This window comes from Cucurbita pepo, chromosome 20 (genome assembly GCF_057944985.1).
Source record: "Cucurbita pepo subsp. pepo isolate OVF chromosome 20, ASM5794498v1, whole genome shotgun sequence".
Lineage (NCBI taxonomy): Eukaryota > Viridiplantae > Streptophyta > Magnoliopsida > Cucurbitales > Cucurbitaceae > Cucurbita > Cucurbita pepo.
The window spans coordinates 10,981,660-10,996,110 of record NC_141817.1 but is presented as its reverse complement, the minus strand read 5'-3'; the positions used below and the strand labels follow the sequence as shown (position 1 = coordinate 10,996,110).

Sequence of the window (14,451 nt, the reverse complement as noted above, 5' to 3'; positions counted from 1 at the left end):
GCGCCATTGCTGAACATCATCCAACTGGAAAGGAAGTTGTGAAGTGGGCTAAATGGTTTGTGAGTGAAAAACAAAATAGCCTGCGGATATAAATTTGGAGGTTATACATATGATCATAGATCAAACTTTATAAAATTACAAATTTAACCCTTAAAATCTTAATTTTTTAAAATTATTAAATTTATTAGACACAACTAGTTTTATCCGTATAATAATACAATTTTTAAATTTTTTTTAATAGAATTGAGAGTATTATTAAAACTTTACAATATTTTTTAAATTTAAATAAATAGTTTTTATCACTTACTAATAATAAAAAAATATTTTTAAAATATTATTTTTCTTTGTTAAAGAAACTTTTGGGATATTTTTTAAATTAAAATATTAATAATTTCTATCCAATTTTAAAATTTTTCTAAAAGTTAAATTAATATTTTCAAGTAAAATATAAAAATTTGTTAGTATTTTCTAATTTTTAAGACATGATTTTCATATATTAAAAAAAAGTTAAAATGATATATTACATTTTAGTTTTTAAAATTTAAAAAATATGGAGTTTTAAAAATTAATGTATAATTTCATCTACAATTAAAATTTTAGAGAAAAATTGAAATTAAAAATTTAGAGATCTCACTACCATACGACATCGAAAATTTTAAATAATTTTTATTTAAGAAATATCCAACTCGAATTTAGCTGGATCTAATGTACAATTATCTCTATTTCTACTTTTAAAATATGTTCACAATTTTAGTAAAATTTGCTATTTATTTACTTAGACTACACTTCTATCTATATATATTTTGTTAATAATAACTTATCATGAAAATCTTCATGATTAATAATTAGTTGTACTATAAATTTTGAAAGATTTAAACCATAATGGAAATTTTTGAAATTGACATGAAAAATTATTATTTTATTTAAAATATACCATCAATGTAAATACCTTGATAATATTTCTGTCCATTAAAATATGGAATTTTAAATTCACCAAAAAAAAAAATTATTAATAAAAGTAAAATAGTTCTTTTATATGAGATTTAAAGATCAAATTAAAATAGTCCTTACTCATATCTTCCATTTTTGTTCAATGAAAGTGGAGGAGCATGAGAATTCCAGAGGCAGAGGCAGCGGCAGCCACCCAAATGACATCGGAGCTGCTTTTCTCTTGGCCATCGTCACATCTCTGCAGCTGCATTTGGCTGTAGACGCCCTCGGCTCAGCCTCCACCGTCGCCGTGGCGTATGGAACCGCCACCGTCTGCGGCATTACTGCAGGAAACCAAAACCAGAGAATTCAATGCTACAAAGGAAATGGAGTGATCTCCATTCTACCCCATGTCTCCTTTGAAGCCATCTCCGGTGGGAAGAGCTTCTTCTGCGGTCTCCGAACTGGAGGGCATAGTCTTCATTGCTGGGAGACCGATGCCGGGTTTTCGAATCACAGTTTCCGACCTAAACGTATTTACTATAGCACCAGATTCCCATTGACTGATCTCGCCGTCGGCGATGCTCAAGTTTGTGCAAGAGAGGTTGGCTCCGGCAGAGGCAGATGCTGGAGGGGACTAGACAAAGGTGGGTCTTTATTTCCTTCGCCTGATGCAGCATTGAAGTTTCAGACAATCACATCTGGAAGTGGGTTTTCATGTGGGATTCTTAAGAACAACAGATCCGTATGGTGTTGGGGGAGCAATGGAATTGGCTCAAAGATTCAATCTCAGTTCAGGAATCTGTCAATGGTGAGCTTAGTAGCCGGAGAGTCTCATGTCTGCGGGTTGACGGCATCGGGCGGTGCTTTAGTATGCAAGGGAAACAACGGCGCAGGCCAATTGGAGGTTCCTCCCAATTCAGCTCATGAATACTCAGCCCTTGCACTGGGGGCGAGCTTCACTTGTGGAATAAGGCAAAAGAATGGAGTGGTTTCATGTTGGGGTGGAGGAGCAGAAGAACTCAACATTCAAAACAAGAGCAATGGCAGCGTTTCATTCGAGCTAATCACAGCAGGATCGAGCATGTTGTGTGGGTTGAAGACAAGTAATTTGACAATAATGTGCTGGTTCAAGGCCAATAGATACTCACCGGCTGTTCTTCCATTGGGGATGATAATCCCTGGCCCTTGTGTTCAAGATCCTTGCAGCCTCTGCGGCGTCTATCCAAATTCAGCGTTTCTCTGTGATGGGTCTGGAAATATTTGCAAATCCTGCCAGGAAGAGCTCCCATTTGCAGTGCTGTTGCCAAAGAATCCAAAATCTTCACCAAAAAAGGCCAGAAACGGGCTCACCGTGGCGTTTCTGATAGTTGGAGCAATTGGGGGTTTAGCCGGAGCTTGCACCATTTTGTTCTGCATATCAAACTGTTTAGCTGCATCAGATCATCAAGAGCTGAACATAAATCCTTCCTCCGGTCGGTCATGTTCTCTAACGGAGCTTGCTGCTGCAACAAGCAATTTCTCCACTGAAAACAAGATAGGAGCAGGGAGCTTCGGAGTGGTATACAAAGGCGAGCTATCGGATGGAACTGAGGTAGCTATCAAAAGAGGAGAAACCAAGAGCAACGAGAAACAAAACGCATTTAGTTCAGAACTAGCAGCGCTATTGCGGCTTAATCACAAACACCTTGTGGGCATTGTGGGTTACTGCCAAGAAAACGATGAGAGGCTTCTAGTTTATGAATACATGCCAAATGGTTCCCTCCATGACCATTTACACAACAAAGATTACGAGGTAACAGTACTAAATACATGGAAAATGAGAATCAAAATCGCATTAGACGCAGCCAGAGGAATCGAGTACCTTCACAATTACGCAGTCCCGCCGATAATCCACCGGGATATTAAGTCCTCTAACATCCTTCTGGACAGGAATTTCACAGCGAAAGTGTCCGATTTCGGATTCTCATTGATGCGACATCCGGGAACTTCAACGGAAAGCGCCGTCGGGGGTACGATTGGGTACATCGATCCGGAGTATTACGTATCGAAGATTTCGACGGCGAAAAGCGATGTGTACGGGCTAGGGATTGTACTGCTGGAGATTTTGACGGGGAAGAAGGCGGTGTTCAGAGATGGCGGGGGTGAAGGTGTGGTGACGGTGGCGGAATTTGCAGTGGCGCGAATTGGGAGCGGCGAGGTTTGGAATGTGGTGGATAAGAGGGTTAGAGCGGCGGAGATGAAGGAAGTAGAGGCGGTGGAGATGGTGGCGTATACGGCGGTGCAGTGTGTGAATTTGGAGGGAGAAGAGAGGCCGAGTATTACCGACATTGTTGGGAATTTGGAGAAAGCTCTTACTCTCTGTAATGGCGGCGAACTCTGTGACAGTCTCTAATTCTCCATTTTCTTTCGTCATATTTCCGAGTTAATTAAAAAAACTTCTAAATCGATAATTCACAGTATAACTATTTAAATATAATATTATAAAATATTTTAATAAAAACAATAATATTGTATTACAACAAATTTGTAAGAAAAATTCATAAATCAAGACAAAATATAAGAAATAAAATAAAATAAATGCAATTTTTCAAAACATCCCATTAAAAATAGAATAGAACGTGTTTGCTACGGAAATGTTTTACACCATTATCTGTCAGCCTAACGATTTTAAAACGCTTATGTTAGGAAGATTTTCACACGCATGCTTCATTCTCCTCTCCAAGGAATGTGATATCTCACAATCCACCCCTTTAAGGGCCCAATGCCATGCTCGTCCAAGGCTGTTGCCCATGGCCGCATGCCCATGACAAGCTAAACCCTTTGTGTCTTTCCGTGTTTTCCTTTTGTATTTCTAGGGAGTATGACGTTGTACTACAGGGGATATGACTGGTTGTCAATTTCTCCCTACCCAAGGTTATATACGGTAAGTCGTTGTTGTTACTCTCTGTCTGCCATTGTTTTCTAAAACCTTCTCTTAAACCGAGGATAGAGGCTCGAGCATACGTCGTTTGGCCATAGGCGACGCAAGAACGAATTGGCTTAGCTCACTTGTCGTTGGAAAGTGAGTGCCGCACAATTGCAAGTCCGCTGCCATGAAGAGTGCGATTGTGACACCCAGCGTCCTTGCTGGCACACCGCTCGTGTCTGGCTCTAATACTATTTGTAACAAATCTAAGTGCACTGCTAGCAGATATTGTCAGTTTGCCCCTTACGTATCGTCGTCAGCCTCACAAATTTTAGAACGCATCTGGGAGGGAGAGGCCTTCTAATTATTGTCGCAATAAAAAAAATATATTGAGAAAAGAATGAAAAACTCAAATTCAAATGGAAGAAAGGAGGCTTCATTCCATTTATTTATTTATTATTTACATAAATTCCATTTTTGGAGGTATATATTTCTCTCATTCAAATTCGAAGCGCATTAGGAGCTTCACATGCTTGTAGATCTCTCCCTTCCGGTTGTATAATGGCACTGCTCGGATTCCTGATCGGAGCTCTCTCACCGGCAGACATGTCTGGCCGGCGAAGTCATCTTTTCCAGAGGTATCGTGATCAAGAACGACAACTTGTAGCAAAGCCAATTCAGGAGCGCTTATTGAGAAACTAAACTCCTCGTTCCAAACAGGTACCCACTGGTCTTCTATCGGAATTGTTCTTTTCACCACTGTATCCTCTCGGACTCCGACTATTCTGATCTGAAATCAGTAAGAAAATCCATGTTACAGATATATAATACAAGTACAATCGCTAATCTGCCATTTGCGAATATTGATTTTTAGATTCAATCTCTGTTTGTTACCTTAACGTACAAATCTGGAGGCGAATAGAAGTCGAAATGTGAGAGACCGAATTCCAAATGCCATCCTTCTCCCATGTATACCTTTAGCTGTGTGCATTGCAATTGAATCATGTTTGTTTGTTCAATATGGAACATTTTGTATATTGGAGGAAATGATCAATTTGTGGCTAACTGACCTTTAAACGTTTTATCATAATCAAAGATGTTGATCTCGAAGTAGAATTCTTTTGTTCTGAGTTATTCAACAAGAAATCGGGTTTTTTAATGTAGCCACAACCACCATTGCCTCTGAACATTCCTTCCATGATCCACAAGTATTTCCCATATCCCTTCAATGTGCAAATCTCTAGTGTCAGTGGATCCTAATATTCCTTTTCGCTCCACAACTTTTTTCCCCTAATTTCTCTCATTTTCGTTTGTTATTTTCACCTGATTAAAATGTTTTTATACTTGTTGCAGGCTTTGCCTTGACCCAAATTATTTAAACAATACTTAGTTGCTGAACAAGTCTACAAAGTGGCCTGTAAATCTGGATCAAATTCTATATATTTTTATCTCCTGGCCTTTGTCTTATCAATGGAATCTGCTTGTGTCAGCAGTCTAAGTTTTGTTCAAATGTATAGCTTAGCGACAAAAATGTAGAAGAGGAGTCTGAACTCTAACCTGCATATTAAAAGCAACCATTTGAGCTCCATGAGTCCAGGCAAGCATAGGATTGTAATTAGATGAGTCTAATCTTGAACCTTTTGGGTACACTCTCAGCAAATTCCTCTGAGTAAACCTAAGGCAAAGTTTTATTGAATATCTCTTAAGAAACATAGCAATACCGATTCTCCATTTCTGATGCTGGATATGGTTATCCCTTTTTGTCATTTAGGTAAATGAGCACTAAATAAGAAGAATAAAAAATTTACTTAACAGTGCGTTTCCTTTGTTAGCTATTGTCTTTTAAAGTTGAGCTCTAAGAATTGGAAAGTTAAACGCCAACCTAAGCACAGTTCAAGTGGTTAAGATATATACTATTGACTAAGAGGTTGGAGGTTTAAATCCCCACACTCCTGAGTGTTGTGTTGAACTCAAAATAATTGGAAAGGTAACCAAAAAGTTCGAATAATATTTTATACATTTAGGCAGCAGTTCAAGAAAGTTTCATTCTCAACTAGGTGAAATTAGAGCAAAAACAAATATAAAACATGCTTGTTACAATAGAAGCTACTATATATTTAAAAAATGCTATCAAATAGATATAATGTATGTTCATTCATTTTCTCTATGAATAAGTTTGCAGACTATGATTCATAGACTCAAAATTCACTCGACTAAATGATAGAAAAAATGTTAAGTGATATAGTTATACCTGATAATATCGTGTCCACAGTTTCCTGTAGCATTTTCAAGTTCTTGCTCACTCAGACTAAGTCTTGACACTTTTTCTATATCATTAAAGAAGGTCTGGAGATTTGATCCACGTTTCATCTTCTTTGCGTGAATGGCAATCAAACTCCTATATTCTGGAATAACAATCTCTTCATCTTTATCATCCTCTTCCAGATAATCCTGCAAGTCATAATGGGAATTGGAAATGAAACTGGCTTACTTTCTGCATCAAGAATTCTACATCATGTCTACCGGAAAGCAAGTTAAGAAGATGAGGTGACTGTTGAAGTGTGAATCTTTCAGGTTCGTCTAAATGTTCTAGATTTTGTTACATCATTATAAGTTATTCGTTTTCATGAAAAATAATGAAAGAATAGGCAAAATATGATGAGCACCTCATTCGTATCTTCTCGTGACATTGCACTCTCCCAAATGTCATCATCTGCTGTGTCTCTTTGCTTATCTGCTGATGGTTTTTCCTTGGTGCTCTCAACTTTAGTGTGCTCTGGTGGTTTGGTTGAAATAAGAATCCTGCCCTTCAGCGACTCTGGCGATGGGAATTCATTCAAGTCTTCAGATTTAGGAACGTAGAGGATATCCCCAAATGTTGTAGTAACCATCTACACATAATTACAAAGGTAAGAACAATCAATGACCCTTATAAAGAATGGAAGTGTATGGTCCATTTGGTGAGTATTTTACCATTAATTTTATACTTTTAAGTTTTTTTTTTTGGAGTATACTTTTCAAAATTCTTGTAAGGTTTTAAAAACCAAGGCTTTGTTTAAAAACATTTTTGTTTTTAAAAATTAAGTTTATAAAAAATGATTTTTTTTTATTTGTCTAAATTTTCACAATTTTTAAATTGTTTTTGAAATCTTAGTAAAATTTTGAAATTTTAAAAGCTATGCTTTTAGTTTTCATAATTTGGTTAGGATTTCAAAAAGCATTTTAAAATTATAATAGAAAACAAATAAAAACATAATTTCTAAAAACACAAAACAAAATTTTTAAAAAATTATTAAACAAGTCTTAAAAAACTATTATTATTGAAATTTGAATAAATTCAAAAGTATTATGCTTGGAGTATATATATATATATTTATATATTAGCAACTGATTTTTTTTTCCAAAAGAATAAAACTATGAAACAGAACTGTTATCAAAGAGGATCTAACTTAACAAGACTGAAAGCTCTATGTCTCACCTTGGCCACTTCTTTTCGAAGATCATGGGTGAGATGGTCCTCAAAAGTTATCACTACAGGATATTCAGAAGCAGTAAAAGCATGATCTTTAATTGCCCGCAGGCATTTGATGAGTTTCACAGGAGCTGTGAGTGTCCTGCAGCTCCATGGATATTTGGTTAGCTAATGCAGAAACTTCTTAAAACACAAACACACACATAACTTCTATTGCATTTCTTTCAATTTTCTCTTCATTATTCTCTACATAGCTCTTATTGCTAGTTTTTACCTTTTCCTACATTTTTATATGCACGAAAAGATAATATTTTCATCAGAAGGAGATAAGTATATCTAGAGTGTATCAGGGAGTTCTCATAGGAGTAGTGTCTTTAAGTTGATCCCTGTTCGAATTAGCACTTTATAAAGGTTAATTGAAATTTGGATAGTCTTCAAACTTTAGGTCATACCCTCCATGAAGAACGTTAATGCCATTGTTCTTGGAACTAGGCCACAAATCCAACTCAATTGCTCTTACTCCTCTTTTCAGAGCCCTTATGATAGGAGTCACACTGCTAGCACTACTCAGTTGATTTCCTGTTAGGTAGGAGTTGTGGCCTGTGAATATGTAGTAGTGAGACAATGGGGCTCTCATGTCCTGATAAACCTGCATCCAGTTCTCAACTATTAATCAATAATATCATAGCTTCCTTTACAAATTTATTAGATTTCTCAGTGAAAAATGAAGGTAACAGTCGATTGGTAGAAGTGGTAGTTATACTTCCTTAACAATTAGACTTATTTTGGGCTCTTCTACTTAAAAACATTGTATTTTGACCCCTAGAATTGCACAAAATTCATTTTATTCCTCATGGTCATTCAATTTTTATTTTGAATTACATGGTGTTTAAAGTATAAGTTTGGGACGACAGATAAGACTTCTGTAGATATATTATATAATCTTGATGACCGGGGCTTAAATTAATTTTAGCAGCAGACCAAAATATAGTCAATATGCAAGTAGGAAATCAGATTTGGACCCTTTCTGGAAAAAGAAAAATAGTGAGTTGTACTCCAAAATTGTTAAAAAAAAAAAAAAAAAAAAAAAAAAAAAAACAATATTATAAAAGCGCATACTCTTTGTCCGAGCATTATTTAATAAGATCATGATTCTTCTCTAAAAACTTCAACAACCAAAAATAAATGAGAGATAATATAACTGAAACATACTAAAGGAAAATAATTTTCACTATTATATATATCAAGAAGATCATGATATAGAACATGAATCTTTTCTTAATAGATATTGTCAGGAAAAAGAGTTTCTTCGCACTTAAGATCAGAACTATTTTGTCAATTATTTGTCTAGGATATTGACTTTGATCAAAAAAGAGTTAGAACTTGACCAGACTAGGGAGGGGAATTTGTAAATTGTCCAGGGAAAAAAACTACTTTGTTTGACAAAATTCTTAAACAGAAAACCAGGACTTGTTATGTAAATTATTTTAAGAAATGTGGCTCGCCTAGCTTGAAATGTTCAATATTATTGTTCATAGCGAACTCACTGTTCACAAACATATAAATTTTTAATGAAAAGGAGAATCTGTGTTATAAAAGAACTGATTGTCTTTGACAATACTGTGATATTCAAATATATTTTAATTCATTTTTATCTCTGAATGATTCTCTGGTTTAAACTATGGCGTGACATTGCAAATATTGTATATTGGTCTGGAAGGTAAAGAGAAGAAAAAGAGATTACCCCTTGCGAGGGCGAGAAAGCAAGATTAAGGTCCCCGAGAAGATATCGGAAGAAATCTTCGAGACGAAGGCCTCTTCTCTGGAAGATATTGAGATGCTTGAGATTGTCGAAGATGGCATGAGCTTTTATCTTAGATTCTTCTCCTTGAACCTCTTCCAAAAACATCTGCAATTGATCAATGTTCATTGTGCCATTTTCTGAGTATTGATCAAACACCCTCTTCACATCTTCTGGTGCTTCTGCTACATTTGTCCTGAATCTTCTCCTGAAACAGAAGCAGACCCTAAAACTGTGCCTATACATTTTTTACAATGACACAGAGAAGACACCAAATCTGCACTCTTTATGTGCCATTTTCTTCTGTTTATCCTGTTGATGATATTTATCTGTAGAAGAAAGAGAGGGAAAAAGAGGGGTGGGGGGGGAGCTTCTCTTTCACTCCCTAAAGAATGACGTCCAGCCAAAGTTGGAATCTGTGTTCATCGCAAGAGGTTCCTTTCTTAGAGAGAGCAATTGTGGAACTAGCAAGAGATTGCTTTTACTCTAAGAAAGGGAACTGTGGTTCCTAATCTGGCAACCTAGTTTACATTGTAGAATAGGCTGTTGCTAGAATTTTGGTTGTCCGATTGAACCGTCTAAATCCTAAACATAGGTAATGTTTGAACTTCAAAGGATCTGATTCTTTAGTCTTTTTATTTGATTTTGTACATTAAGAGTCTAATTCTTAACCGCAAACTGTTAGCTCAGCAATTCAGTAAAGTGATTTTGTGAGAACTCACATCAGTTAAAAGGAGAATGTTTGGGAAGAGAAGCTAAGCTCTGAAAGGGGGTGGACACGAGGTAGTGTGCTAGTAAGGACGTTGGGTCTCGAAGTGGGGTGGATTGGGGGGTCCCACATCGATTGGAGAAGGGAACGAGTGCTAGCGAGGACACTGGGTCCCAAAGGGGGGTGGATTGTGAGATCCTACATCGGTTGGGGGGTGGATACGAGGTAGTATGCCAGCAAGGACTTTGGGTCCCGAAGGGGGGTGGATTGGGGGATCCCACATCGATTGGAGAAGGGAACGAGTGGCAGCGAGGACGCTGGGTCCCAAAGGGGAGTGGATTGTGAGATCTCACATCGGTTGGGGAGGAGAACAAAACATTCTTTATAAGGGTGGAAACCTCTCCCTAGTAGACGCGTTTTAGAAACCTTGAGGGAAAGCCTGTAAGTGAAAACCCAAAGAGGACAATATCTGCTAATGGTGGGTTTGGACCGTTACAGATTTGATCAGCTGCATTCATTAGGAAGGATAGATATCAAAGAAACTCAGAATTCTGTTCATAGATCCATTTATTCTCGTGGCTCTACTTTGCTTTACAAGAATAATCACTCTTTAGGAAGAAGGAATCTGATTTTATAATATTACAGAGGCATCAAAGAAGGAAAGGGAAAAAGAGGAGAGAAAAGTGGAAGACCCCATATTCGATGCTTCACCCCTACCCTATGAAAAATGTAAATCCAGCTCATTCTGGTCAAGGAACAACAACGAACCCCACCACGAACAACGGCTGACAGAAAAAACTCACTCCTCTGAGATGTTTCTAAAGGAAAAGAAATCGTATTCTCAGGAAAACTCGAAACGCATTAGAAGCTTTACAGAACTGTACTTTGATCCTTTACGGTCAAAAAGTGGAACAGCATGGATGCCTGGCTTCACTTCAGGAACGGGCAGACAGTTTTGTCCTCCAAAAACATTCTTATCTGAAATGTTATAGCTATACACTTCAATTCGAAGTAAAGCCAGTTCAGGAATGGTCAAAGGAAACGAAAACTCTTCGTTCCAAACAGGGCTCCAAGTCTCCTCTTTGATATCTGTTTTCTTTATTATCTCATCAGCTGGAGCTCCTGCAATTCCAATCTGTATAGAATAAACTCTGTTCTGTTAACAATCTTTGCTAGAACAATGGACTTGGGTTAGCTAGACTGCCATTCATTCGAAACTTACCCGTGTGTAGAAGTCGGGAGGGGAGTATAAATGAAAGTGGGACCTTTCAAAATCCAAATTCCAGCCAACACCCATGTAGATTTTCACCTGCATTTGCAAGATAATGTTTTCTGAGAGCAAGTTCAGCCGAACACGATATAAGATCCGATTTGGCAAACGCCTACCTTCATAGTTTTTTTAACTGGCAAATTTGCATTAGGATCAAACACCTTGCCATGGGGATCAACTGTCAGTAGAAAGTCAGGTTTTTTCACATAACCACAACCTCCGTTCGATCGAAACATCCCACGCATTAAGCGGAGAGACCTTCCATGTCCCTGCGACGGTCCAACTAAGTTTATTTTTTTAGATGAAAAGGGCAGTGTTATCGTTTTATCCCAGAGAAAATAAAATACCTGCATATTGAATGCAACCATCTGGGCCCCATGTAACCAAGCAGTCTGTGGCTTGTAGTTGGAAGAGTTTACTCGAGTTCCCTTTGGATATATCCTTAACATGTTTGTCTGGGTGAATCTGAAAGCAAGAACACGACAAGATTCGTGTCAGTTTGGAAAATCATTGTATACAGTAGTGAATAATTGGAAAAGTAAGCTTGTTATTGTTACCTTATGACATCCATTCCATGAGATTTAGTTGCCTTTTTTACTGCCTTTTCACTCAAGCTAAGGCGTCTAACCTTAGCAGCTCCAACTTTTAGAGCTTCCTTCAAACCTCCCTTCGGTTTTCCAGCATGAATGGCTATTAGACGTTTGTATTCCGATACACCTGTAGCGTAAGATTCGTAATCACTGTCGTCACTCTCGCTGGATTCACTCTCGCTCTGCAACCCAATGGAGTTGTATACTTCATCAAGATACTGGAACCAGAAAATGACTAGAAAAACACAGCTAAAATGTTGTAAATTTCAACGCAAAGCAGACCGTGTCAACCCCATCGTCATCGTCAGTTTCATCATCACTGAATGAAGTCTCCCCTTTCACATTTTTGGATCTGAGGTATTCTTTAGGGGGCTTAGTTGAAATGATGATCCGATACTTCAATTCTTCTGGAGAAGGGAATTCCTGTAGATATTCCGCTTCTGGAAAGAACAGCATGTCTCCAAATGTTTCCTTTATGTTCTGCAAACAAAAACAAGCATCTTCACCCTTAAATCTCGTACCGTGACCAGAACTACTCTTTCGTGGGGTCGAAAAAGATAGCTACCTCAGCTGCTTTAGCTTGAAGATCAGGAGTTAGGTGGTCTTCTAGAGTGATTATAACAGGATATGGTGATGCTATGAAAGCATTCTCTTTAATAGCTTTGAGACATCTAACAAATTCCACAGGTGTTGTCAAGGTCCTAAATCAAAGATTACAAATTCAACTTCAGTCAGAAACCATGAAGAACTCCATTGATGAGAACTATTCTCTCACCTTCCATGAAGAACATCTATGTCATCTTGTTCAGAATTCGGCCACAAATCAAGCTCCACAACTCTCACGCCGCTCTTCAGCGCATTTATAATCGGAACATCACTTGAATCACTGCTCAATTGATTCCCAGTCAAGTATGTGTTGTGGCTTGTGTAAATGTAATAGTGGGACAATGGAGCTCTCATATCCTGATGAACCTGTAAGTGATTGAACACTAGCATGGCTAAGAAAATTCAGATTGCAGGAAATGTTCGAGGATCCGAACCCGAACTCCTACCCAATCTGAGGAATAAGACTCAGAAAATTCAAATCTTCCAAGTTCTAAGGCAACAAAGAAATGAGAGAGACTAATTTCTCACCTGATCAGAAACTGGTGGATTGAGATCCATAGAGAAGAGATAGTAATAGAAATCATCAAGAGTGAGAGTATGTCTCGTGAGTTTAGAGATCACGTGTTGCCGCCGCTGCAGCACGTGCTCAACAATCCGTTGAGCATCGGCCAGTGATGCCGTCTGATCTCCTTGAAACTCAACCAGAAACGACCGCAGCTGCTCGGCGGTCATATTGGCGGAGGTGCCACCGGTATATTTGATAAATGCGTCTTTGACTTCTGGTGGAGGCTCTTCTTTGGACATCTTAAATCTTCTAATGAAACAGAGACAAACTCTGTAATTTCCCATTGAGAGAAAGAGAGAGAAAAAGGGAGGATTGGAATGAAACTGGGAAATGGGTTGATTGATTTGGATCGCTTTGAAATATGTTTATATATACGCAGAATGGAAGTTTTTGGTAATACATTTTGAAAACAACTCAGCCACCAGGAAAGCAGCCATGGGTTGAGATCAAAGACTCCGAGTTTAGACTCTTTCTTTCATGTTATTGGCGCTCTTTTTTCTCTTTTTCACCTGATTTATTCCCTTCCAAAAGCCACGAATTTGGATGCTTCCACTTGGCCACGCTGTGATCCTATTCTACTGTTCTACTCACTCATACTAAAAGCATATGCCTTTTGCCCTGTGAAGTGTGGTACCGCAGCCCCTCTCTAAGTAAAGGTCAAGTCTCTCTTGAAGAGAGAATGTAAGGAAATTGAAAGAAGCGCAGAAAAGGGTCAAACGCGGTTGCTAGCATCGAAGAGAGCCGTCATAGACGAGAAAGTGGGAGTTCAGCGAAAATGGTATCATACCTTCATTGCTTTGTGGTTATTTCAATTTAGTCCTTAATCTCTAGACTTCGGTTTAAAATGTGCCCATTGACTCTTTGTGATGTGAAACTTTGTTCTAATTTTGGTCAAAATGTTCTTAGGGAGACAAGGAGGTGGAAGAGTATGGGCAGAGGGAGAGAGTGGGGGGAGGGAGAAAATTTATTTAAATATTTTTGCTTGATTAAATTTTATTTCTGAAGTGATGCTCAGGTGAAAACTTAGAAATCATATAACTTATTTTCCCTTTTATTTTAGACTATTACTTTGTCGATCTTTATTTTGGTCGGTAAACTTCTGATTCATATTGTTACTGTTAGGATTGATACCAGTTGTTAGCTCTTATACCAATTGTTAGGATCGCTTAACAATGCAGACACTCGATCAAGATGAACACAAAGAACAGGAGAGAGAAAATACAAGAAGGAAAATTGGCTAAAGGTTTTATTATTGATGACTTCAGGTATGTACAACAAGAAAGAAGGAAGAGAATTACATTTTGAGAGCACTATCTAATCGGGTATATATAATCTAACAAATATACCTCTATCAAATCTTTACCAAATCTCTATCATATTTTTACGAAATATCTTTCAAATATATCTCTACCAGATCTAGGCATCAGGCTCCATATCCCATCAATTACTTTGTTATGATGTAAGTATTAATGTGTTTACACATGCATGCGTTGGAGTCACAAGTGTTCATGATGTATTTGGTGAGTTATTATGTAGTTAATTTTTTGAAGCAAGGAACTTAGACAAACATCTTGAAAGTTTGAGGATAAAAATGAGATTA

General features: G+C 37.6%; 3 protein-coding genes and 1 long non-coding RNA gene across 6 annotated transcripts; 2 read left to right on the top strand and 2 right to left on the bottom strand.

The window, feature by feature from the left end:
• Positions 1-1,093: 1,093 nt before the first annotated feature.
• On the top strand, positions 1,094-3,383 carry LOC111782694 (putative serine/threonine-protein kinase-like protein CCR3). Its single transcript, XM_023663491.2, has one exon. The coding sequence runs from the start codon at positions 1,094-1,096 to the stop codon at positions 3,323-3,325; it is 2,232 nt and encodes a 743-aa protein (XP_023519259.2). The 3' UTR covers positions 3,326-3,383.
• Positions 3,384-4,239: 856 nt separating this feature from the next.
• Positions 4,240-10,223, bottom strand: LOC111782696 (phosphoinositide phospholipase C 2). The gene is made up of 9 exons (XM_023663493.2): positions 9,055-10,223; positions 7,763-7,959; positions 7,317-7,452; positions 6,505-6,729; positions 6,090-6,289; positions 5,396-5,513; positions 4,909-5,061; positions 4,733-4,819; positions 4,240-4,628 (listed from the first exon to the last, which is right to left on the bottom strand). The coding sequence occupies exons 1-9, from the start codon at positions 9,355-9,357 to the stop codon at positions 4,335-4,337; spliced, it is 1,713 nt and encodes a 570-aa protein (XP_023519261.1). The 5' UTR covers positions 9,358-10,223; the 3' UTR covers positions 4,240-4,334.
• LOC147786551 (uncharacterized) lies at positions 4,420-9,168 on the top strand. Its single transcript, XR_015414678.1, has 5 exons — positions 4,420-4,558; positions 6,284-6,412; positions 6,609-6,747; positions 7,246-7,473; positions 9,031-9,168. It is a non-coding gene; the product is annotated as an uncharacterized LOC147786551 (long non-coding RNA).
• A 135-nt stretch (positions 10,224-10,358) lies between the features above and the next one.
• LOC111782695 (phosphoinositide phospholipase C 4-like) lies at positions 10,359-14,451 on the bottom strand. 3 transcript variants are annotated; one of them, XM_087120545.1, is made up of 9 exons: positions 12,815-14,451; positions 12,456-12,652; positions 12,246-12,381; positions 11,954-12,160; positions 11,648-11,898; positions 11,438-11,555; positions 11,207-11,359; positions 11,043-11,129; positions 10,359-10,955 (listed from the first exon to the last, which is right to left on the bottom strand). In XM_087120545.1, exons 1-9 carry the CDS (start codon positions 13,133-13,135, stop codon positions 10,662-10,664), a joined length of 1,764 nt encoding a protein of 587 aa, XP_086976671.1. In that variant the 5' UTR covers positions 13,136-14,451; the 3' UTR covers positions 10,359-10,661. The 3 variants fall into 3 exon arrangements, with proteins under 3 accessions (XP_086976671.1, XP_023519260.2, XP_086976670.1); XM_023663492.2 differs by having other exon boundaries at positions 11,648-11,862; positions 11,963-12,160; positions 12,815-14,448; XM_087120544.1 differs by having other exon boundaries at positions 11,207-11,555; positions 11,648-11,862; positions 11,963-12,160.

Coding starts and splice junctions, on each gene's coding strand:
- LOC111782694 (XM_023663491.2), top strand. CDS start 1,094: ATGAAAGTGGAGGAGCATGAGAATTCCAGAGGCAGAGGCAGCGGCAGC.
- LOC111782695 (XM_087120544.1), bottom strand. CDS start 13,135: ATGGGAAATTACAGAGTTTGTCTCTGTTTCATTAGAAGATTTAAGATG. Junction 12,161..12,245: donor TTCAAGCTAAAGCAGCTGAG/GTAGCTATCTTT, acceptor TTTTGTTTGCAG/AACATAAAGGAAACATTTGG. Junction 11,130..11,206: donor CAGTTAAAAAAACTATGAAG/GTAGGCGTTTGC, acceptor TTGCAAATGCAG/GTGAAAATCTACATGGGTGT.
- LOC111782696 (XM_023663493.2), bottom strand. CDS start 9,357: ATGTATAGGCACAGTTTTAGGGTCTGCTTCTGTTTCAGGAGAAGATTC. Junction 7,960..9,054: donor CTTTCTCGCCCTCGCAAGGG/GTAATCTCTTTT, acceptor AACTGGATGCAG/GTTTATCAGGACATGAGAGC. Junction 5,062..5,395: donor TGGTTGCTTTTAATATGCAG/GTTAGAGTTCAG, acceptor TGCACATTGAAG/GGATATGGGAAATACTTGTG.